Source organism: Scardinius erythrophthalmus (genome assembly GCF_964197995.2).
Source record: "Scardinius erythrophthalmus genome assembly, chromosome: 21".
Lineage (NCBI taxonomy): Eukaryota > Metazoa > Chordata > Actinopteri > Cypriniformes > Leuciscidae > Scardinius > Scardinius erythrophthalmus.
This window is the reverse complement of record NC_138241.1, coordinates 25324212-25341774: the sequence shown is the minus strand read 5'-3', so window position 1 is coordinate 25341774 and position 17563 is coordinate 25324212. Positions and strand designations below refer to the sequence as shown.

At 40.2% G+C, this 17563-nt stretch overlaps 1 protein-coding gene across 12 annotated transcripts in view; it reads left to right on the top strand.

Moving 5' to 3' along the window:
- The window catches only part of zswim8 (zinc finger, SWIM-type containing 8), a 54160-nt gene that overhangs the window by 18526 nt on the left and 18071 nt on the right, over nt 1-17563 (top strand). For 6 of the 12 annotated variants that reach the window (XR_014029070.1, XR_014029071.1, XM_081350996.1 and 3 more), the window contains 16 exons: nt 3-123; nt 1666-1867; nt 2133-2308; nt 2461-3688; nt 4973-5104; nt 5209-5388; nt 5799-5982; nt 6091-6189; nt 6322-6446; nt 8136-8424; nt 8574-8726; nt 8972-9194; nt 9423-9712; nt 11437-11660; nt 11790-12281; nt 12632-12812. Coding sequence is in view for 9 of the 12 variants with exons in the window: in XM_081350996.1 (XP_081207122.1) it covers nt 3-123; nt 1666-1867; nt 2133-2308; nt 2461-3688; nt 4973-5104; nt 5209-5388; nt 5799-5982; nt 6091-6189; nt 6322-6446; nt 8136-8424; nt 8574-8726; nt 8972-9194; nt 9423-9712; nt 11437-11660; nt 11790-12281; nt 12632-12812 (4299 nt within the window). In the remaining 3 variants the exon portion in view is untranslated. Of the gene's footprint in view, nt 1-2; nt 124-1665; nt 1868-2132; nt 2309-2460; nt 3689-4972; nt 5105-5208; nt 5389-5798; nt 5983-6090; nt 6190-6321; nt 6447-8135; nt 8425-8573; nt 8727-8971; nt 9195-9422; nt 9713-11436; nt 11661-11789; nt 12282-12571; nt 12813-17563 lie in introns of all 12 variants that reach the window. The other 6 variants (XR_014029072.1, XM_081350992.1, XM_081350991.1 and 3 more) reach the window with 1 other exon arrangement.

Here is a 17563-nt window from a genome sequence, read left to right as displayed (position 1 = left end):
AGATCCTACTGCTGGCCCTTCAGCCTCTGACCAGAGCACCTGGTATCTAGATGAGTCCACCCTAAGTGACAACATTAAGAAGACCCTGCACAAGTTTTGTGGCCCCTCACCGGTTGTGTTTAGGTAAAGGCAACCAGACTGGTACTACTTACAGTGTAGCACAGTTTACTGTTGTCATCTGTGGTCTAAACCAGTGTTTCCCAAACAGGCATACATGGTTTTTGCGGGTACTTTTTCTGACATTTTTAATTTTATTTTATTTGTGTGGGTAAAGAATATACCTCACAAGCTAGAGTGCATATATATATATCACTGATTCTTGAGATAAAGGACAAAACATGTTTTAGAAGTTAGTTTTTATTATTTAATAATACATTCATTATAAAATTATTTATTTGTCGACAAAGGTCTCAGCCAATGAACTGAAAATGTTCTGAAAAGGTTTATTTTCTAAAAATGTAAATTTATTCACTTTAACTTAATTTGTCATTGAAAAATAGCATGCATTAAAAGCATGCTATTTTAATTTGAGCCATACAAAAACAATGTAAAGTCATTAATTATGTAATAATGGTGTTCAGTAAAGGAGCTAAGTGAAAAAATACATTTTCTAAATTCTTTTCATGGGTTAGGGTTATGAACAATCCTGTTCCTAAATTTCTTAATTCTCTACCTTCCTTTTAAATATTAAATGTATATGACCAATTTTCAGTTGATGTTTTATTATTTTAATGCAATAAATGGAAAAAAGAATAAAATATTTCTTAAAAATGATCAGAAACCTTCATCTGACAGTGTTAAATACTGAGGGAGTTGATTAAAACTGGCGGAGTTGACAAAGCTTCAACTGAAGTTTACAACAACTGATTGACAAGACAATAAATTAAGACAACTAACAAATTTTTAAACTAATATTTAATTTAATACAACAATCCTTCCAGTGGTTTGTTTTTCTTTTTTTAGCAGTACAGTGTGTCTCATTATGGGTCTTCAGTAGCTCACAGAATACAAGCTTATGTTAGGTTCCAGCAACAGAAATGTTCCCATTGTGAATCCAAAGAATCTGTTGCCCGTCTTTAAAACGCATCAATTACATACATGCCTCACCTACATGTTCACTCTCTATGAAGTCCATTACGTCAGTCCATTTGCTATTGCTGTGATCTCATGTGAGTGACAGGTTGTAAAAAGAAAGATATGTACAGAATTATTTATAAGAACGGCAATATTCCATAAAAAAATAAGTATTTTGATCTCATGGTGACAGTAGATGTAAAGATGCTGTTTATATAAGGCATGTAAATCAGGCCAAATATATACGTAAATAAAATCATGAAACAAGATTTATATTTTGTATGGTTTGATATATTACAGATATATTACAGATATATTACAGTATCTAGATTTCCTTGATGTAACTTAAGTATTTTATTTGGATAAATTTCTTTATTTTGAACATAAATAGGGCTTTTGTGTAGGACATGTTTTGTCCCTTATCTCAAGACTATATTTATGTATTTAAAACTAGCCTGCTTTGTGAGACTTGTTTTATCCAATTTTTATTTGTATTTTAATAATGATCAAAAATCGTTTTATATAGACCTTCTTAGTATATTACAAGGGCCACAAACATAACTGTTCTTTCTTGTCTCTTGTTGTTCTTAGTGATGTGAACTCCATGTACCTGTCGTCCACTGAGCCTCCGGCAGCTGCTGAATGGGCTTGTCTGCTGAGGCCCCTGCGAGGTAGAGAGCCAGAGGGCATCTGGAACCTTCTGTCCATCGTCAGAGAGATGTTTAAGAGGAGAGACAGCAACGCTGCACCTCTGTTAGAGATACTCACCGAACAGTGTCTCACTCATGAACAGGTACCAAACCTGACTCGGCCACACTTCACACCCCAGGGTGACCGTTTCAAGTGTAAAAAAATTGCATCATCTTGTTGAAAACACTTGTCACATTTGTGCCTGCATTCAAACCGTTTATTTTATTTTATTTCAGAAGGAAATTAAATATTTAGTTGTTGACTTTATATGCTTAATATTGGATTGGAGATGCATTTTAAACTCAACACTTAAATAATACATTTTTTATTCTAATGATACTCTACTGCTCTTTTTGTTCTTCCTCAAGATCATTGGTTGGTGGTACAGTGTGAGGACATCCGCGTCTCACAGCAGTGCCAGCGGGCACACAGGTCGCAGTAATGGGCAGACAGAGGTCGCGGCACATGCATGTGCCAGTATGTGTGATGAGATGGTTGTCTTATGGAGACTGGCAGTGTTAGACCCTACCATGAGTCCCCAGAGGTGAGCAAGTTTGTACAGCTGGTTAAGCTCTAAAGTACTTGTGATTCTTAATTGTTGTGATGTTGATCTAGAATTGCTCAATTTAAGATTTGTGGCTGTATTTTTCATCAATTAGGTAAAGTAATGTTTTTCCCCTTTTTGCGACGACTCAGGCGCTTGGAGCTTGCCGCCCAGCTGAAGCAGTGGCACCTGAAGGTAATAGAGATCGTGAAACGAGGGCAGCACCGTAAGTCTCTGGACAAACTCTTCCAGGGCTTCAAACCAGCTGTTGAATGCTGCTACTTCAACTGGGAAGTGGCCTACCCTTTACCTGGCATCACCTACTGCAGCGCAGATAAGAAAAACGCTTCCTTTTGTTGGGCCAGGGCAATGCAGCAGCAGCGGGGCATTAAAGCTGGGACCGGTGGGGAATCAGGAGATGGCACTCGTGGTGGAACCTCAGAAGGTTCTTCCTCTGAACACAAGTCAAGGAGTAACTCACATCTTCCCCAGCAGGAGGTGGCTGTCCGCCCTAAGGAGACCATTGTGAGCAAGAGGAAAGGAGTGTCTGGCGTGAACAGCGGAGGTGTTCTGGTTTGTCTGGGTGGCAGGGTCTCTCTCTCACTTCAGGAGGGAGGTAAAGGCATGTATAAAGCCAACAGCTCCTCCCCATCAGCTGGTAGTAAGGCCAAGCTAACGCAGAGCAACAAGGGCTCGTGTGGAAGTTCGAGTGGTGTCAGTGGGAAGCACCCTGGCGCAAAGCGGCGAACCAGCAGTGAGGACAGCTCTCTAGAGCCTGACATGGCAGAGCTGAGTCTGGATGATGGCTCCAGCCTGGCGCTCGGGGCAGAGGCCTGCAACACCTTTGATTTCCTTCCTCCTCCTCCTGAGATGTTGCCTTCACCCAGCCCGCTGCTCCGCGAGCCACTCAAATATACCGCCGGTAACATTTCAAAAGACCGTGCTTTTGAGACAAAACATGTGGCACATGCTGCCATGCCCTCTGCTGCTGATGGCCATGCCTGCTTTTCAAAGGAGAGCTCCATTGCAACCCCAGTAGTGGTAGCTATGGAGAAAGAGGTGGAGGTGGATGCAGACCTGGATGAAACCGGAGGAGACGAGGACCCTGTAGACGATGCTCTGCCCTGTGCCTCGCTCCCCAGCCAGGCTCAGCGGGGCCGCAGAGAGGGAGATGGAAGTGGAGCTTCAGGGGCCCCAGGACCTCAGGTGGCTGAGGCAGCTGCAGGTGCAGATGCTGTGGGTGAAGACGACTATCAAGCCTACTATCTTAGCGCTGCCTCAGAAGAGGGAGCAGATAGAGGGGTTGCAGACGGCAACCATGAGGAAGAGCCAGACATCTTTGCTGGGATTAAACCTCTGGAACAGGAGGGCAGGATGGAGGTGAATGTTTTTCCGCCGTAAAGTACTGAAGCACTGCCTAAAAGTAGCGTTCAAAATTTTCACTGAACAAGAGCTAAATGCAACCGTGCATCTTCTAATAGCTTCTGTTAGAAAAGCTTCTGTTCAAAATTTTGTTTTGCCATTATTGTAATAATGCAGTGAGATTTTTGTATGCAATGAGTCTGACAACAGCCGGTATGGTCTGATCTCACCACCATCGAGTCTGTGATTTACATGAAGAAACAGAAAAAACTGAGACAGACTAAATCCAGAAGAACTGCGGCAACATCTCCAAGATGCTTGAAGAAACCTACCTACAAAGCTACCTTAAAAACTACATGCAAGTGTAACTAGGACAAAAGCTGTTTTAAATGCAAAGGGTGGTCACACCAAATATTGATTTGATTAACTTAGAAGTTAATTGATAAATAAAATCTGTTTATGCCATTATTTTAGAAAGCATAAAACTTTTCTAAAAACTGTCTAAAACTTTTCACAGTACTGTAGCTTTGTAGGTAGGTTTCTTCATGCGTCTTGGAGACATTCCCGCAGTTCTTCGGATTTAGTCTGCCTCAGTTTTTTCTGTTTATTCATGTAATCACAGACAGACTCGCTGATGGTGAGATCAGATCATACCGGCTGTTGTCAGACTCCTTGTGTATAAATTCTGGAACATGGCCTACATGGTTGTTTAAGAAATGAAAAGCTACACACTCCATCAATTAGGGTTAGAAGAACTGTTGCCACATGTATAACATGCTAGAAACATAATAATCACTGCAATAATGATCCAAACATAGTCTTAAGCATTTGCCTTTTTAAACCCAAACAGTGGCTTTTTTTTTTTTTTTTTTGGCCGGGTAGTGTGTGTATATACACATGCACACAAGTGACATGGTTTAATAAAAATAAAAATAAAAAAAAAACGGACAGAAAACCAATTACTAATTTATTACCAAATAATAATCCTTCCATCAAGCAATGTAGTTCTTCAGCAGTTTTTAGTAGAATGGTTGCCATGGAACACACAGATGCAATGCTGCAGTAATACTGATTTAATGAGGTCACACGTGTATGTTTATAGAGTTTTTCACAATGGCTCTAAAGGCAGCAAAGCCAATCATAATCAAGTACTGTAACTGTCCGTTTTATAATTATATAATGAAAATGTTGCAAAATAGTTTCATGACTTGACCACAATTTTGCTTTTTATTTTATTCTTTCTTTTCAATTTAATTGCACATAACTTTAAAAGGTTTTCAAAGGTATAATGTTGTGTTGCAGGTACTGTTTGCCTGTGCTGAGGCTCTCTATGCTCACGGCTACAGTAATGATGCTTGCCGACTGGCGGTTGACCTTGCTCGAGATCTTCTGGCTAATCCGCCCGACCTGAAGGTGGAGCAGCCACAGACAAAGGTACCGAAATAGTCTTTTTCATTGATTTCCCAGAGGTTTCAGCTGTGACATACAATCATGCCGGTGCTCACCTTTGAAAATTAATATCTCCTTGTCTCGTTTAGGGTAAAAAGAGCAAGGTGTCGACCAGTAAACAGACGCAGGTGGCCACTAACACCCTGTCTAAAGTAGCCTTTCTGCTGACTGTGTTGAGTGAGAGGCTGGAGCTCCATAACCTGGCCTTCAACACTGGCATGTTTTCCCTGGAGCTGCAGAGACCTCCTGCTTCTACTAAAGCTCTGGAGGTAAAGCAGATGTAAAGCAAATCTCATAAATCTGGTGATCTGCTAGTAGACAGTATAGTTTGTTGTTAGGGATGTGTCTGGTCTTGTTGAAATTTGGAAGTGTAATATCATTTTTTTTTTTTTTTTTTTTACTTTATTGTATTTAATGGTATAAAAGTATTTACATGTTTTATATTATATTATAATTTATGTATTCATTCATAAATATAAAAAATAATGCCAAGTAATATAATTTAACAATAGCAAATGAGGTGTACACAAATTGCAGAGATTTGAGCACTTCTATTAACACACAGTATAACAAACCACAGACTAAAAATGCATTGTAATGTTTTGATGGCTGATCTCAAAGATGTGCAGTGGAGTATTTTTTTGTCCCAGAATTCTAAACTACTGTGCTCTTGTGTTAGGTCAAGCTGGCATATCAGGAGTCAGAGGTAGTGGCTCTCCTGAAGAAGATTCCTCTGGGTCTTGTAGAAATGACTTCCATAAGGGACAGAGCAGAGCAGCTCCGTGATGGAAACTTCTGCGACTATCGTCCGGTTCTGCCTCTCATGCTGGCAAGCTTCATATTTGACGTGCTTTGCACCCCTGGTAAGTCACACATCGACCTTATCCAACCGTGTTAAAAATGCTCTTTAAAAGCCCCAAAATCCCCATGCTCGTTTTTCATATTTTTTTCTTATCACTTGCCTGTTGCAGTGGTCTCTCCCACGGGCTCTCGACCTCCTAGCCGGAACCGTAACAATGAAATGCCTGGTGATGAGGAGCTGGGATTTGAGGCTGCTGTTGCAGCTCTTGGTGAGTATATCAGCAAGAAAAATATAAAACCAACCAGCAGTAATGTGTGTTGTCGAAAATATTCTTTCATTCTGTGTTTCAATTGTCTCTCCTTTTTATCAACTTTTCATTTTATTGTATTTTTTACATTAGGTATGAAGACAACGGTCAGTGAGGCAGAGCATCCTCTGCTATGTGAAGGCACACGGAGAGAAAAAGGAGACTTGGCTCTAGCACTGATGATCACCTATAAAGATGACCAAAGCAAGCTTAAAAAGGCAAGTCTTTTGGAGTTATCCTGTCACCGTTTAAACTGCCCTGTCAATCATCTTGTCACAGTTAAAATCCTCCACATTCAATTTAATTTAATTTCCTACCATTTCAGAGAAATGTAGTAGTACGTTGATCTTCCAGTCATGGGTCTTGAAGCTGAGAACTTATGGGTTCTCATGTGTTTGTAATTTGCATAATGATGCATTGAAAAGTCAATGACCAAACGTATTACAAAAGTTCAAAATGGTATTGCAGATGAAATGTGGATAACATTGAATAAATACCTTATTTGCACATATATTTCATTTGAAGAAGACGTGATTAAATATATGCGCATACACAGTGCTGATTCATGTTTAGAGCACTAGAGTATATGAAATATGTCCATAAAAACTTGAAAAGATGCTTACTCCATAGCCCGACTCCAGATCATATAGATCTTTGATCCATCTTGCTAGCGTTGTTAAACTATTTGTGCAGAAAGTGCTATCAAGCGCTCAGAACCAGTGTTCTGAAATATTCGGTGTCTGAGATTTTTGGTGACACTGGGCGGAGCTTACATGAATATTCACGAGTTTCCTGTTTCGTGTTAAAGCGCCACTGAAAATATTAGTGCATGCTCCGCGGATCACAGAAACTGTTTTCAGCAATGTAATTGCGTTTCAACGTTGAATTAAGTTAAGCTTCTTTTTAAATAACTGTTTGTATGCTCAATAGTTTGTACATTGTGTCGTGTGATATAATTGAATGATTACAGCCACTGATTTGCCAGTGCTTATAGGCTTCGAATAAATGCCAGCAGCCATCGAGTTCATTTGTTTTAATTATATAGGCTACTACTGTTTAATTGCTTTGGTCTTTTGAAATAGTTTCATTTGATAAGTTGTATAAATTTATCTGTGGTGGCAAAGTAAAGTTTCAGTTGTGATTATTTTGTCATATATAACTTCAACCAGGCATTAGTATTCAAACACAATAAGAAATGTTTGCTTTTGACATGCATGAATTAATGCATGTAAACCTTCTTCATCTTTTTCCGCAAAACACACAATGCTCTATATGGGGCTGTTTACAAACAGGCCCCTAATGATTGGAATTAAATTAATTGACTACAAAGCTAAAAGTTACTAATGGGGGGTTTATTTACAAATGTGTATAATTGGCAAAAGTATGAGGATTATTAAAATGGGAATAATTAGACACACACACACACTGCTGTGATTGTTCTGTCATTGCTTGCTAAATAATTTCGAAGTGTCTTTATTAAATCCTAAAGTGGTTTAACTTAGAATCAGGAATGATTGAGAGAATATAGTGCTTGATATGTTTTATAATCTTCAAACCAAACCTGGGTCTCGAGCCAACAAAGTTTGGCTAGCGCACTTCCCATAATGTTTACTCATTAAATCAGTAGGTGGAGAGTAGGCTGTGTTTTGTGGCTGTTCGAACACATCTGACCACAATCAGTGTTTACACTACGAAAGCAATCTGGTCAAATGCATTTTCGACAACCTCTGGATGTGGTTGAAACTGGATAAGTTTGTGATCCAATCAACCAAAACACATCTTAATACCAGGTTTAAACAAGGCCTTAGTCTCTCAAATAACATTTTTGTAATGAAGCATAAGCCAAGATATCATGTGTGAAATGCAGTAAATGTCTTGTATTAATTTCTGATTTCATCTTTTTGTAGATTCTGGACAAACTCCTTGACCGTGAGAGCCAGACGCATAAGCCTCAGACTCTGAGCTCATTTTACTCTAGCAAACCAGCTACCAGCAGCCAAAAGAGCCCATCCAAACACGCCACCCATGGTGCCAGCGGAGCCGCGGGGGGAGTGTCAAAGCACACCCCTTCAGCAACATCAGCTGCTGTGCAGGGCGTGACCGGCGGGGGAGCGGCAGGGCAGCAGGGAGGTTTAGCGGCTGGCGGAGTTCAGAGCACAGCAACGGGAGAGGGCATCTCTGACAATAGAGATCAAGGTGAACCACATCCACCAAAGTGTCATGGGTAGACACTTCAATTTCAGAAGGAAATTCATTGCTTAAATGTTATTGAATTGGGTCCCTGTGGAGTTTGAAATGACCTAGTTTAAAGTTGTTGTTTTTTATCCCTCTTTCTTTCTTGGCAGAGGGTGCGCAGTCGACCTCCTGTGAACAGCAGAGCGAAGCTGCACCCTTCAAGCCTGAAGGCACAGTGCCCAGTCGTCTGGCACTGGGGGGCCGCGGGGCATACGGCACACGCTGCTGGGGATCACCTGTACGACAGAAAAAGAAACACACTGGTAGGAGACAGTGGGTTTGTTAATTAGACAGATAGATGAAGTGCACAGATCACTGCAAAGATGATCAGTTCACCCATTAGCCTTTTTTAAAATAGTTATTTAATAATATATTATTTGTAAAAAAAATATATATTTCCAAATATAATATATTAATTTGCATATATTAATTGAATTTATTATTTGTAACTATGCATAAAGAATTTTGAGACTGTAAAAAGGTGTTCTTTCTGGCATGGTTTTCTCAGGCATGGCAAGCATTGACAGCAGCGCTCCAGAGACCACCTCAGACAGCTCTCCTACTCTCAGTCGACGCCCACTTCGAGGGGGTTGGACAGCTGCTTCCTGGGGAAGAGGCCAGGACAGTGATAGCATTAGCAGCTCGTCATCTGATTCACTTGGCTCATCGTCATCCAGTGGCTCACGCAGAGCTGGAGGAGGAGCCAGAGCCAAGAGTACTGACACCAGCAGGTGAGACAAACCTGTCTTTTTGCCCTCATTGCCCCTTATGTGGGTTTGGTCTCGGTTTTTGGTGCTTGTCCATCAGCATCTCTTTTAAGCCCTTAACAAACACAACTAAATCTCTACTTCAGTACCTATTCATTGACTAAATATGTTGTTTCAGTTCAGAGTCACAACAGATTCTCTGACTCTAAGTCTGCTGTTTATGACACACACGGTCTCTTTCTCTCTTTATAGGTATAAAGGCCGCCGGCCTGAATGCCATGCTCCACATGTGCCCAACCAGCCATCTGAGGCAGCTGCCCATTTTTACTTTGAGCTGGCCAAGACTGTGCTGATTAAAGCTGGAGGAAACAGCTCCACCTCCATTTTCACTCAACCCTCTGCCAGTGGAGGCCACCAGGGGCCCCACCGCAACCTGCATCTGTGTGCCTTTGAGATTGGCCTGTATGCCCTCGGACTGCATAATTTTGTGTCTCCTAACTGGCTGTCAAGGACGTATTCCTCACATGTATCCTGGATTACAGGTGAGGGATAATTGTGTAATCTGCAGGGATCACAAACTTCAAAATGATTTATTATCCCCTTGAAATGCAAATGTAATCTTTAAAATTCATATCCTTGGCATTAGAGTATCAATTCAGTATGGAGAACTATAGTACTATACTAGAGTATATTAATCTCTCCAGGCTCATGTATGGATTGATGGATATAGATAGGTAGATATGGATGAATGGATGGATGGATGGATGGATGGATGTTTGTGAAGCTGTTTCATGCCTATACATGACATCTGCTCTCTCTGGGTCAGCGGCAGCACCAATGCAGATTTGAATGTTCCGGTGTGATTTTGTCAAAGGTTTAATAGACACAGGCGAATCGTTGTCATTTAGGAATAAGATCGTGTGGGTGTTTGATAGGGCTGTGTATCAGCAACAAAGTCACAATGCGATGCATATAATGATACAGATGCCACGTTACGATATACATCACAATACGGGTCTGCACTAAATTTCACCTCAGCAGAATTTAGTATAACAGCTGTTTATTAAACTGCAAACTATAGGCAGACCAAGCAGTTGCCCTCTGCATTGTGAAGGGCCTCTGTAGCACTGTATAACAATATAGGTAATGGAGTAAGTTTCATGTTAACATTGGGCACTCCCCACCAGGTACAATATTCTGTTTTTAAGCACATAAAATAAAAATGTACTCGTTCTAATAAATTTATATTGTAATGTAGCCTACTCATTCTAATATTTTAATAAAATCATCTTTACATTGCTGATAGGTTATCATTGCACTAATTAACACACTCTGAAAAATTAGAAGCATTTTGTAATGCGCTTTGTTCACTGTAGCTCACGCGCACACATTCGGACAGATTGGGCGCGGTGCGTGCACCGAAACATTCAGCAACGCAGAAACTTCTCAACGCCGCCCTTCAATTTTTATCAATAAAATAGCTTCAGCACTGAAGAGCTACATTATCTTTTTCAGCAAGCAGTTGGTAACTTAACTGTTTTTGAAGCACTGTTTTTTTTAAACTCACCGGCGCTTCACTGTTAATAGAGGAACGCGGCACAGACTGAGGTAATTCATACATGCACAGTCTCTCTCTCCCTCTCTCTCAGGCCCATATGAACACAGACTTGATGTATTACACTTTTCTGTGAATAGAATATCGAACTGTAGATTGCTAAACTGCAAGCTTACCGGTGTTTTCAGAAAGCCAGCACTTTTATCCAGAGACAGAGTGTTTACACATGGTTACCAGGTTGAGGAAAAAAAAAGCAAAACATTTAGCATATTTTGAAGCTTGAGGAGTAAGTCTTTTGATATCAGGCAACCCCAGTTATGTTCCTCTGCTTGCCAGATTAAAACCTTGTTCTAACCTATATATTATATGAATTAATTCCAGGACTTTACCACGCCGTTTAAAACACTGTTCTTGTATTTAAATTAAACGTGGTCCACTGCTGCGCACATGCTGCGGAATCAATACAGAAGCAGCTGTATTTATACTCGTATCGCCAAGCACCATGTGATGATACTACATCGTTGTATCGATGAATCAAACACAGCTCTAGTGTTTGAATTGAGATTGTGATCTTTTTAACAATTAATCGTGCAGCTCTAATTAAGTAGATAGATATGGATGGATATGAAGTTAATACAAGAGTATTCTAACAAATTGGTGGGCAGACCTGCCTTTTGTTTGATTTTGAATTCTTCTGTCGTGTTTGCACAGGCCAGGCCATGGAAATTGGGAGTGCTGCCCTCAACATTCTGGTGGAATGCTGGGACGGGCACCTTACTCCTCCGGAGGTGGCGTCACTCGCAGACCGCGCATCACGAGCACGTGATCCCAACATGGTGCGTGCTGCGGCAGAGCTGGCCTTGAGCTGCCTGCCTCACGCTCATGCCCTGAACCCCAACGAGATTCAGAGAGCTCTAGTGCAGTGCAAGGAGCAGGTATTGTCCAGTACAGCCCGCATTCATTATACATAGCCACTGGATCACAATCCATTTTTAATCTAATGTTATAAAAATCATCTGCTTGTTGCTTTTAAACAACACTTTTCTGCATTGTTCTCTCTTCAGGATAATGTGATGCTGGAGAAAGCTTGCATGGCTGTTGAGGAGGCTGCAAAGGGAGGCGGTGTATATCCTGAGGTCTTGTTCGAGGTGGCTCACCAGTGGTATTGGCTGTACGAGCAAACAGTGGGTGGTGGTTCAGGGGCCCAACGAGAGGGTTCCGGCCGCTGCGGGGCCAACGGTGGAGCAAGGAGAACGGCACCCGAGGGAGGCTGCGGTATCCTGGATAACACTGGAGTCTTGGATTCATCAGGTGTCTCGGCTGTAACTACAACAGTGACGGCAGCCGCCGTAGTACCTGTCATTTCCGTCGGTTCCACCATATACCAGTCACATGCGCTGCCGGGCTCAGCCATGGCACACACGGCAGGTCTGCATCCCTACACCACCATCCAAACCCATCTGCCCACCGTCTGCACCCCGCAGTACCTGGGCCACCCGCTTCAACATGTCCCCCGTCCTGCCGTCTTCCCCGTCTCTGGGACAGCCTACCCACAGGTATGAGCTCTGTTCATTTCCTATTGAAACGATTATGGGTTTCAATTACCTGTCCTTAGCATTTTTATTTCAGTCTGTAGTATTATTTGTCTGCATTTAACTGAAGGTAATTAATACTAAATTTAAGCTCTAATGCAGACGCTTACTTGGCAGTCATTGATGCATAGCATGACATTCTGGCAGAATATAAATGAAGAGACTCATACCAGTTTGTTTTTACATGTATAATGATCTTTACTGCTATTCCCTTGGTTTAACTTAATTTTGTGGTTTTAATTTTTCAATGGCAGGTATATGACTCGAGGAAGGCGTATCAAGCTGGTTTTAAGAGCATCTGTTTGTCTTCTCAGGGAATGCACCCTGCTTTTATTGGTGCTCAGTACCCATTTTCTGTGGCCACTGGCCCTCATCCTCCTATGGCAGCGACCGCTGTCACTTTCCCTGGCGTTCCAGTGCCGTCCATGACTCAGATCGCTGTCCACCCATACCATACTGCAGAGGCAGCCCTGCCTCTTAGCACTACTGTGGCAGGTAAGGACAAGTTGGTTGTAGAATTTCAATTCCATCTTAACATGAACACAACTTTCGGCCTTGATAAACAAAGTTATTTTAAATAATTCTGAATAAATGCAGTTGTACAATATACAGCAATTTGCTAGAGATGAATACTACCTTCGTCAGATTTAATACCTGCATTTAAAATTATTTGCACTTACATAGAATAAAACGACTATTTAAGGCCATCTCATTGTGTGAATGTTGCTGTTCTTGAAGAATAATTTATTCAATTTTATTGATTTTGTTTTGTTCATAGCACATTTATAAGGAATGTAAATGGCCTCAGTGTTTTTCAGCAACCACACCAACAAAAAAAAAGTTGGATTTAGTGTGGATTTAGTAATTTCCTCTGAATTTGAGTATAAAGCCTTCTGTCACAGGACAAGACAAGAGACACAACTCACGTTGACAAAATTGTTTTTACATGACAGAATTGTCAGTAAGAAAACATTTAAATGCACCAGGAAGCACTTTAGAATTGGATTGTGACTCCCTGAATCAAAAATGGAACTAATTATGAGATGTCTGTCAATATTATTTAATCATGGGTGACAAATATTACTTGTACAAAAGTACATTTTATTAATGTAGCTTGAAGATAATTTTAACTAAAGCAAATTACAAATTAGAAACATGAGCAATTTGTCACAGTGCCCTCAATATACATAATTTAAGGCTAGTGCAACAAACTAGTTATCAGAAAGAACTTGTACGTTTAAAAAGTATGTTTGCACACACAAGGAATTTGTTTTGGTGACAGAAGAAGCTTCCAGTACACAGAGACAACAACAGTTCACAGGTAGTAAAATGAAAAATAAAGATTAAAGATAATATACATATGTATATATATATATATATAGTATAATATATAAATAAGAAGCTTCCAGTACACAGAGACAACAACAGTTCACAGGTAGTAAAATAAAAAATAAAGATTAAAGATAATATACATATGTATATATAGTATAATATATAAATAAACAAAAATAGAAAATGTTGTATGTACAGGTGTGCTTTATATAACAGAATATAATAGAATTAACAGGGAATGGAATAAGAGGTAGGTTAATTTGTCTTTTCTCGAAATGGAATAAGAGGTAGGTTAATGTCAAAATAAATATAAGTGGTGTTGCGCACATATTTATCATTGCCCAGTGGGTGCATTTAACCGTTCATTTATTTGCCATTTTGTTTAAGCAGATAAAACTTTCTGAGATTAAAATCTCTTTTACAGAAATGACCTGGCCTAGATGAGCAGCACAACATTATCAAAAAAGTAAAAGAAAAAATAAATATAAGTGGATAAAAACACATCATCAAAAAAATTAAAAACATTTACAAATTGTTTCTTCCATTTTGTAAAAAGTGGGTGCCGCAGTGCTGATTGTGCAGGTGTTGGATGTGAAATATCCCCAGCCTCACTAGCTGTTGCCTATCTGTCAGAAAGCTGGTGATCCACTGGCAAATAGAGCTAGGAACTGAGAGCTGGGTTAACTTAGTCTGAAGGACTGCTGGGATGATGGTGTTGAAGGCTGAGATGAAGTCCACAAACAGGATTCTTGCATAAGTCCCTGGTTTGTTCAGATGTTGCAGGATGTAATGCAGCCCCATGTCGACTGCATCATCCACTGACCTGTTTGCTAGATAAGCGAACTGCAGGGGTCCTTCAGGTGTGCCAGCACCAGTCTTTCAAACGACTTCATGACCACAGACGTAAGCGCGACAGGTCTGTAGTCATTTAGCCAGTGCTTTTGTTTTTTTGGGGGTGGTGATGATAGTGGAGCATTTGAATCAGGAAGGGACTTCCTCCAGAGATCTGTTGAAGATCTGCGAGATGATGAAGGCCAGCTGGACAGCACAGGCTGGTGAGACACCGCCTGGGCCTGGTGCTTTCCTTGTCTTCTGTTTCCTGACCCGACACACGTCCTCTTCACTGATCTGAAGTGCAGAAGGGGGAGAGTGGGGTTACTGGAGGTGTTGATTGTTGTGCAATGTGCAGAGAGACTGTCAGAGTGGGTGTGGGGTGTGACTTTGATTTTCAAACCTGCTGTAGAAATCATTCAGGTCGTCGGCCAGTTGTTTATTCCTTACAGAATTGGGAAATGGTGTCGTCTTGTAGATTGTGATGTCTCCTTTTAGCCACTCTATTCTCTTTTGTCAGTGTGTTTTTGGCCTGATTGTACATGATTTTTTTCCCCCATTTCTGTAAGCATCATCTTAGGCCTGGCGAAGCTGTCTGAGTTTCGCTGAGAACCATGGTTTGTCGTTGTTGTATGTTAAATAAGTCCTGGTAGGAATGCACATGTCCTCACAGAAACTGATGTATGGTGTGACATAATCTGTGAGTTCATCCAAATCAGTGGCAGCTGCTTCAAAAACAGTCCAATCAGTGCAATTGAAGCAGGCTTTTAAATCCCACTCTGCTTCTTTAGTCCATCCTTTAACCTGTTAAGCTGCAACGCCACTTTTGAAAAATCCCCAGAAATGACATACCCAAACTAAAACAGATACAGTTCATGAACCCTTTGTACTAAAAGCACAAGTATGATCTCGTTTGAAAGCTGACACCTGGCAGTTTATTGTAAATGTAGAATTAATTATTGTCGTAATGACAAAAATAGTTATAAATAGCTTCAAAGTTTTGTAAAGTTATTAGAAATTATTTTTTATGAAACATCCTCATGAAAATAAAATTGAAATTGGCACTGGAGCAATCTAGAAATGCACTACAGCTAAAGCCACATGTCTAAACATTTTATGTTTAAAATCTGAAGATAATAAGCCCAAAACTCTGTATTTAGTTAAATGTTTTTCAAGACCATGTCATGTGACTAACAGTTAGGGCTAGCTAGCATGTTAGCTTAGCACACCATCAATACACGACAATATATGAGATTAAAACCATATTTATGTTCAAAACGTACTTTATAACTCAAGCTGAATGTTTTAAATAATCTTCTGTGATCTAATTTAGCTTCAGATAAAAAAATCAGACAGAAAATATATTATTTGATAGTATTATGCACAATGATGAAGTCTATATAGATTAGCATTACATTATAAATATAATCTATTATTATAAAAATACCTGGCATGGCTTGAAGAACACAGGCAAATCAGATATCATTGCAATCATGTTTATTGTCTTCAAAACATCTTTTATCTGCATGATTACAGCCGATCTCTGTTAGCTGTGTGTGTGTTCGAGGCTTCCTGGAATGTCACATGATAATGGCTCTTCTTCATGTGCCATATATGGACTATATTACTGTGCATATAGCGCCCTCAGCCTATTGGTATGAATTGAAAACACTGTGAATTAGAATACCAAACGCTCATAAAGATTACATTGACGCATTTGGGTATAAATTCAATAAATATTATTCCTGTCTATAGAAATATGATGTGAATCTAAAAGAATCTATCAATATTTCTCCAAATCTGCACATTTTTGAGCTAAAGCCCTGAGGGACGTTGTTTTGTGTATCGCTGTCATGACGACAGCACGGGAGTTTTTTATGAATGGGAGCGGCTGACACGCATAATTCATATTAAAGGTATCGACTCATTTTTTCATTTCATAACTCCTGACACAAATTAAGACATAACTGTCACTATGAGTTTCTCAGAATACAATAGTGGTCAAATACTGAAACTTGAGTCTTATATCTTTTTAATGATGTATAGTTTGTCAAGGTATAACATTAAATCTGATAGTAATTTTGAATTAAATAAATAAAAAACGCTTCAGTGCGCCGACGCACTGGTGAAGCTTAACAGGTTAACAGTCCTTATTATAGGTTTAGCTGATTTCAGTTTCTGCCTGTAGGTCGGTATAAGATGAACCAGATAGTGATCAGAGAGTCCTAAAGCTGCTCTAGGGATGGACCGATATGCATCCTTTATTGTGGTGTAGCAGTGGTCCAAAATATATATTTTTTTCTGGTTGGGCATGTAATGTGTTGTCTGTATTTTGGCAGTTCAAGGGTGAGGTTTGCTTGATTAAAGTCACCAAGAATAATAATAAGAGAGTCCGGATGTTGCTGCACTGTGATCGGATCAGCCAGCTTTTGCAGCGCTGCACTCACATGCGCTCGCTATGGAATGTAAACACTTACGAGGATGAAAGAGGAAAACGGAATGGCTCCATTCAGCCATGTTTCTGTGAAACACAGAGCTGTAGAGTTTGAAAAGTCCTTTTTTGATTGAGGAGAGAAGGTAGTCCGTTTTGTTGGGTAGAGAGCGGAGATTTGCCAGATGGATACTAGGCAGCGTGGTTCTAAAGCTGCGATGTCTGAGTTTGACTAGATTTCCGGCTCGCTTCCCACGCTTGTGCGTCCTAGAGTTGCTTGGGCAGCGCTGCTGCTCCTCAAACTACAATGTTCAGCAAAACATCAGAATCAGCAAAACATCAGAATAATCAAAAACCTGTAGAAGATTGGTTAGTGTGTACTGCTGAATCTTCAGCAGTTCATCCCTGGTGAAACTGATTGTTTAAGAAAAACAAAAAAACAGGACAAACTAACAAATACAGTAAAACAACTGGAGAGTTCCACACAGAGGCGGCCGTTTGAGGCGCCATGTTGAAAGCATAGACCATAGTTACATAGTTGAGTTATTTAGTTTAAGCATAGTTATTTAGTGCACCTTAAACTCAGTGCAGACAAAAGTTCATTACAGTTCTTACCAGTTTTCCAGAAATTGTTGGGAAAGCATTGGACAGT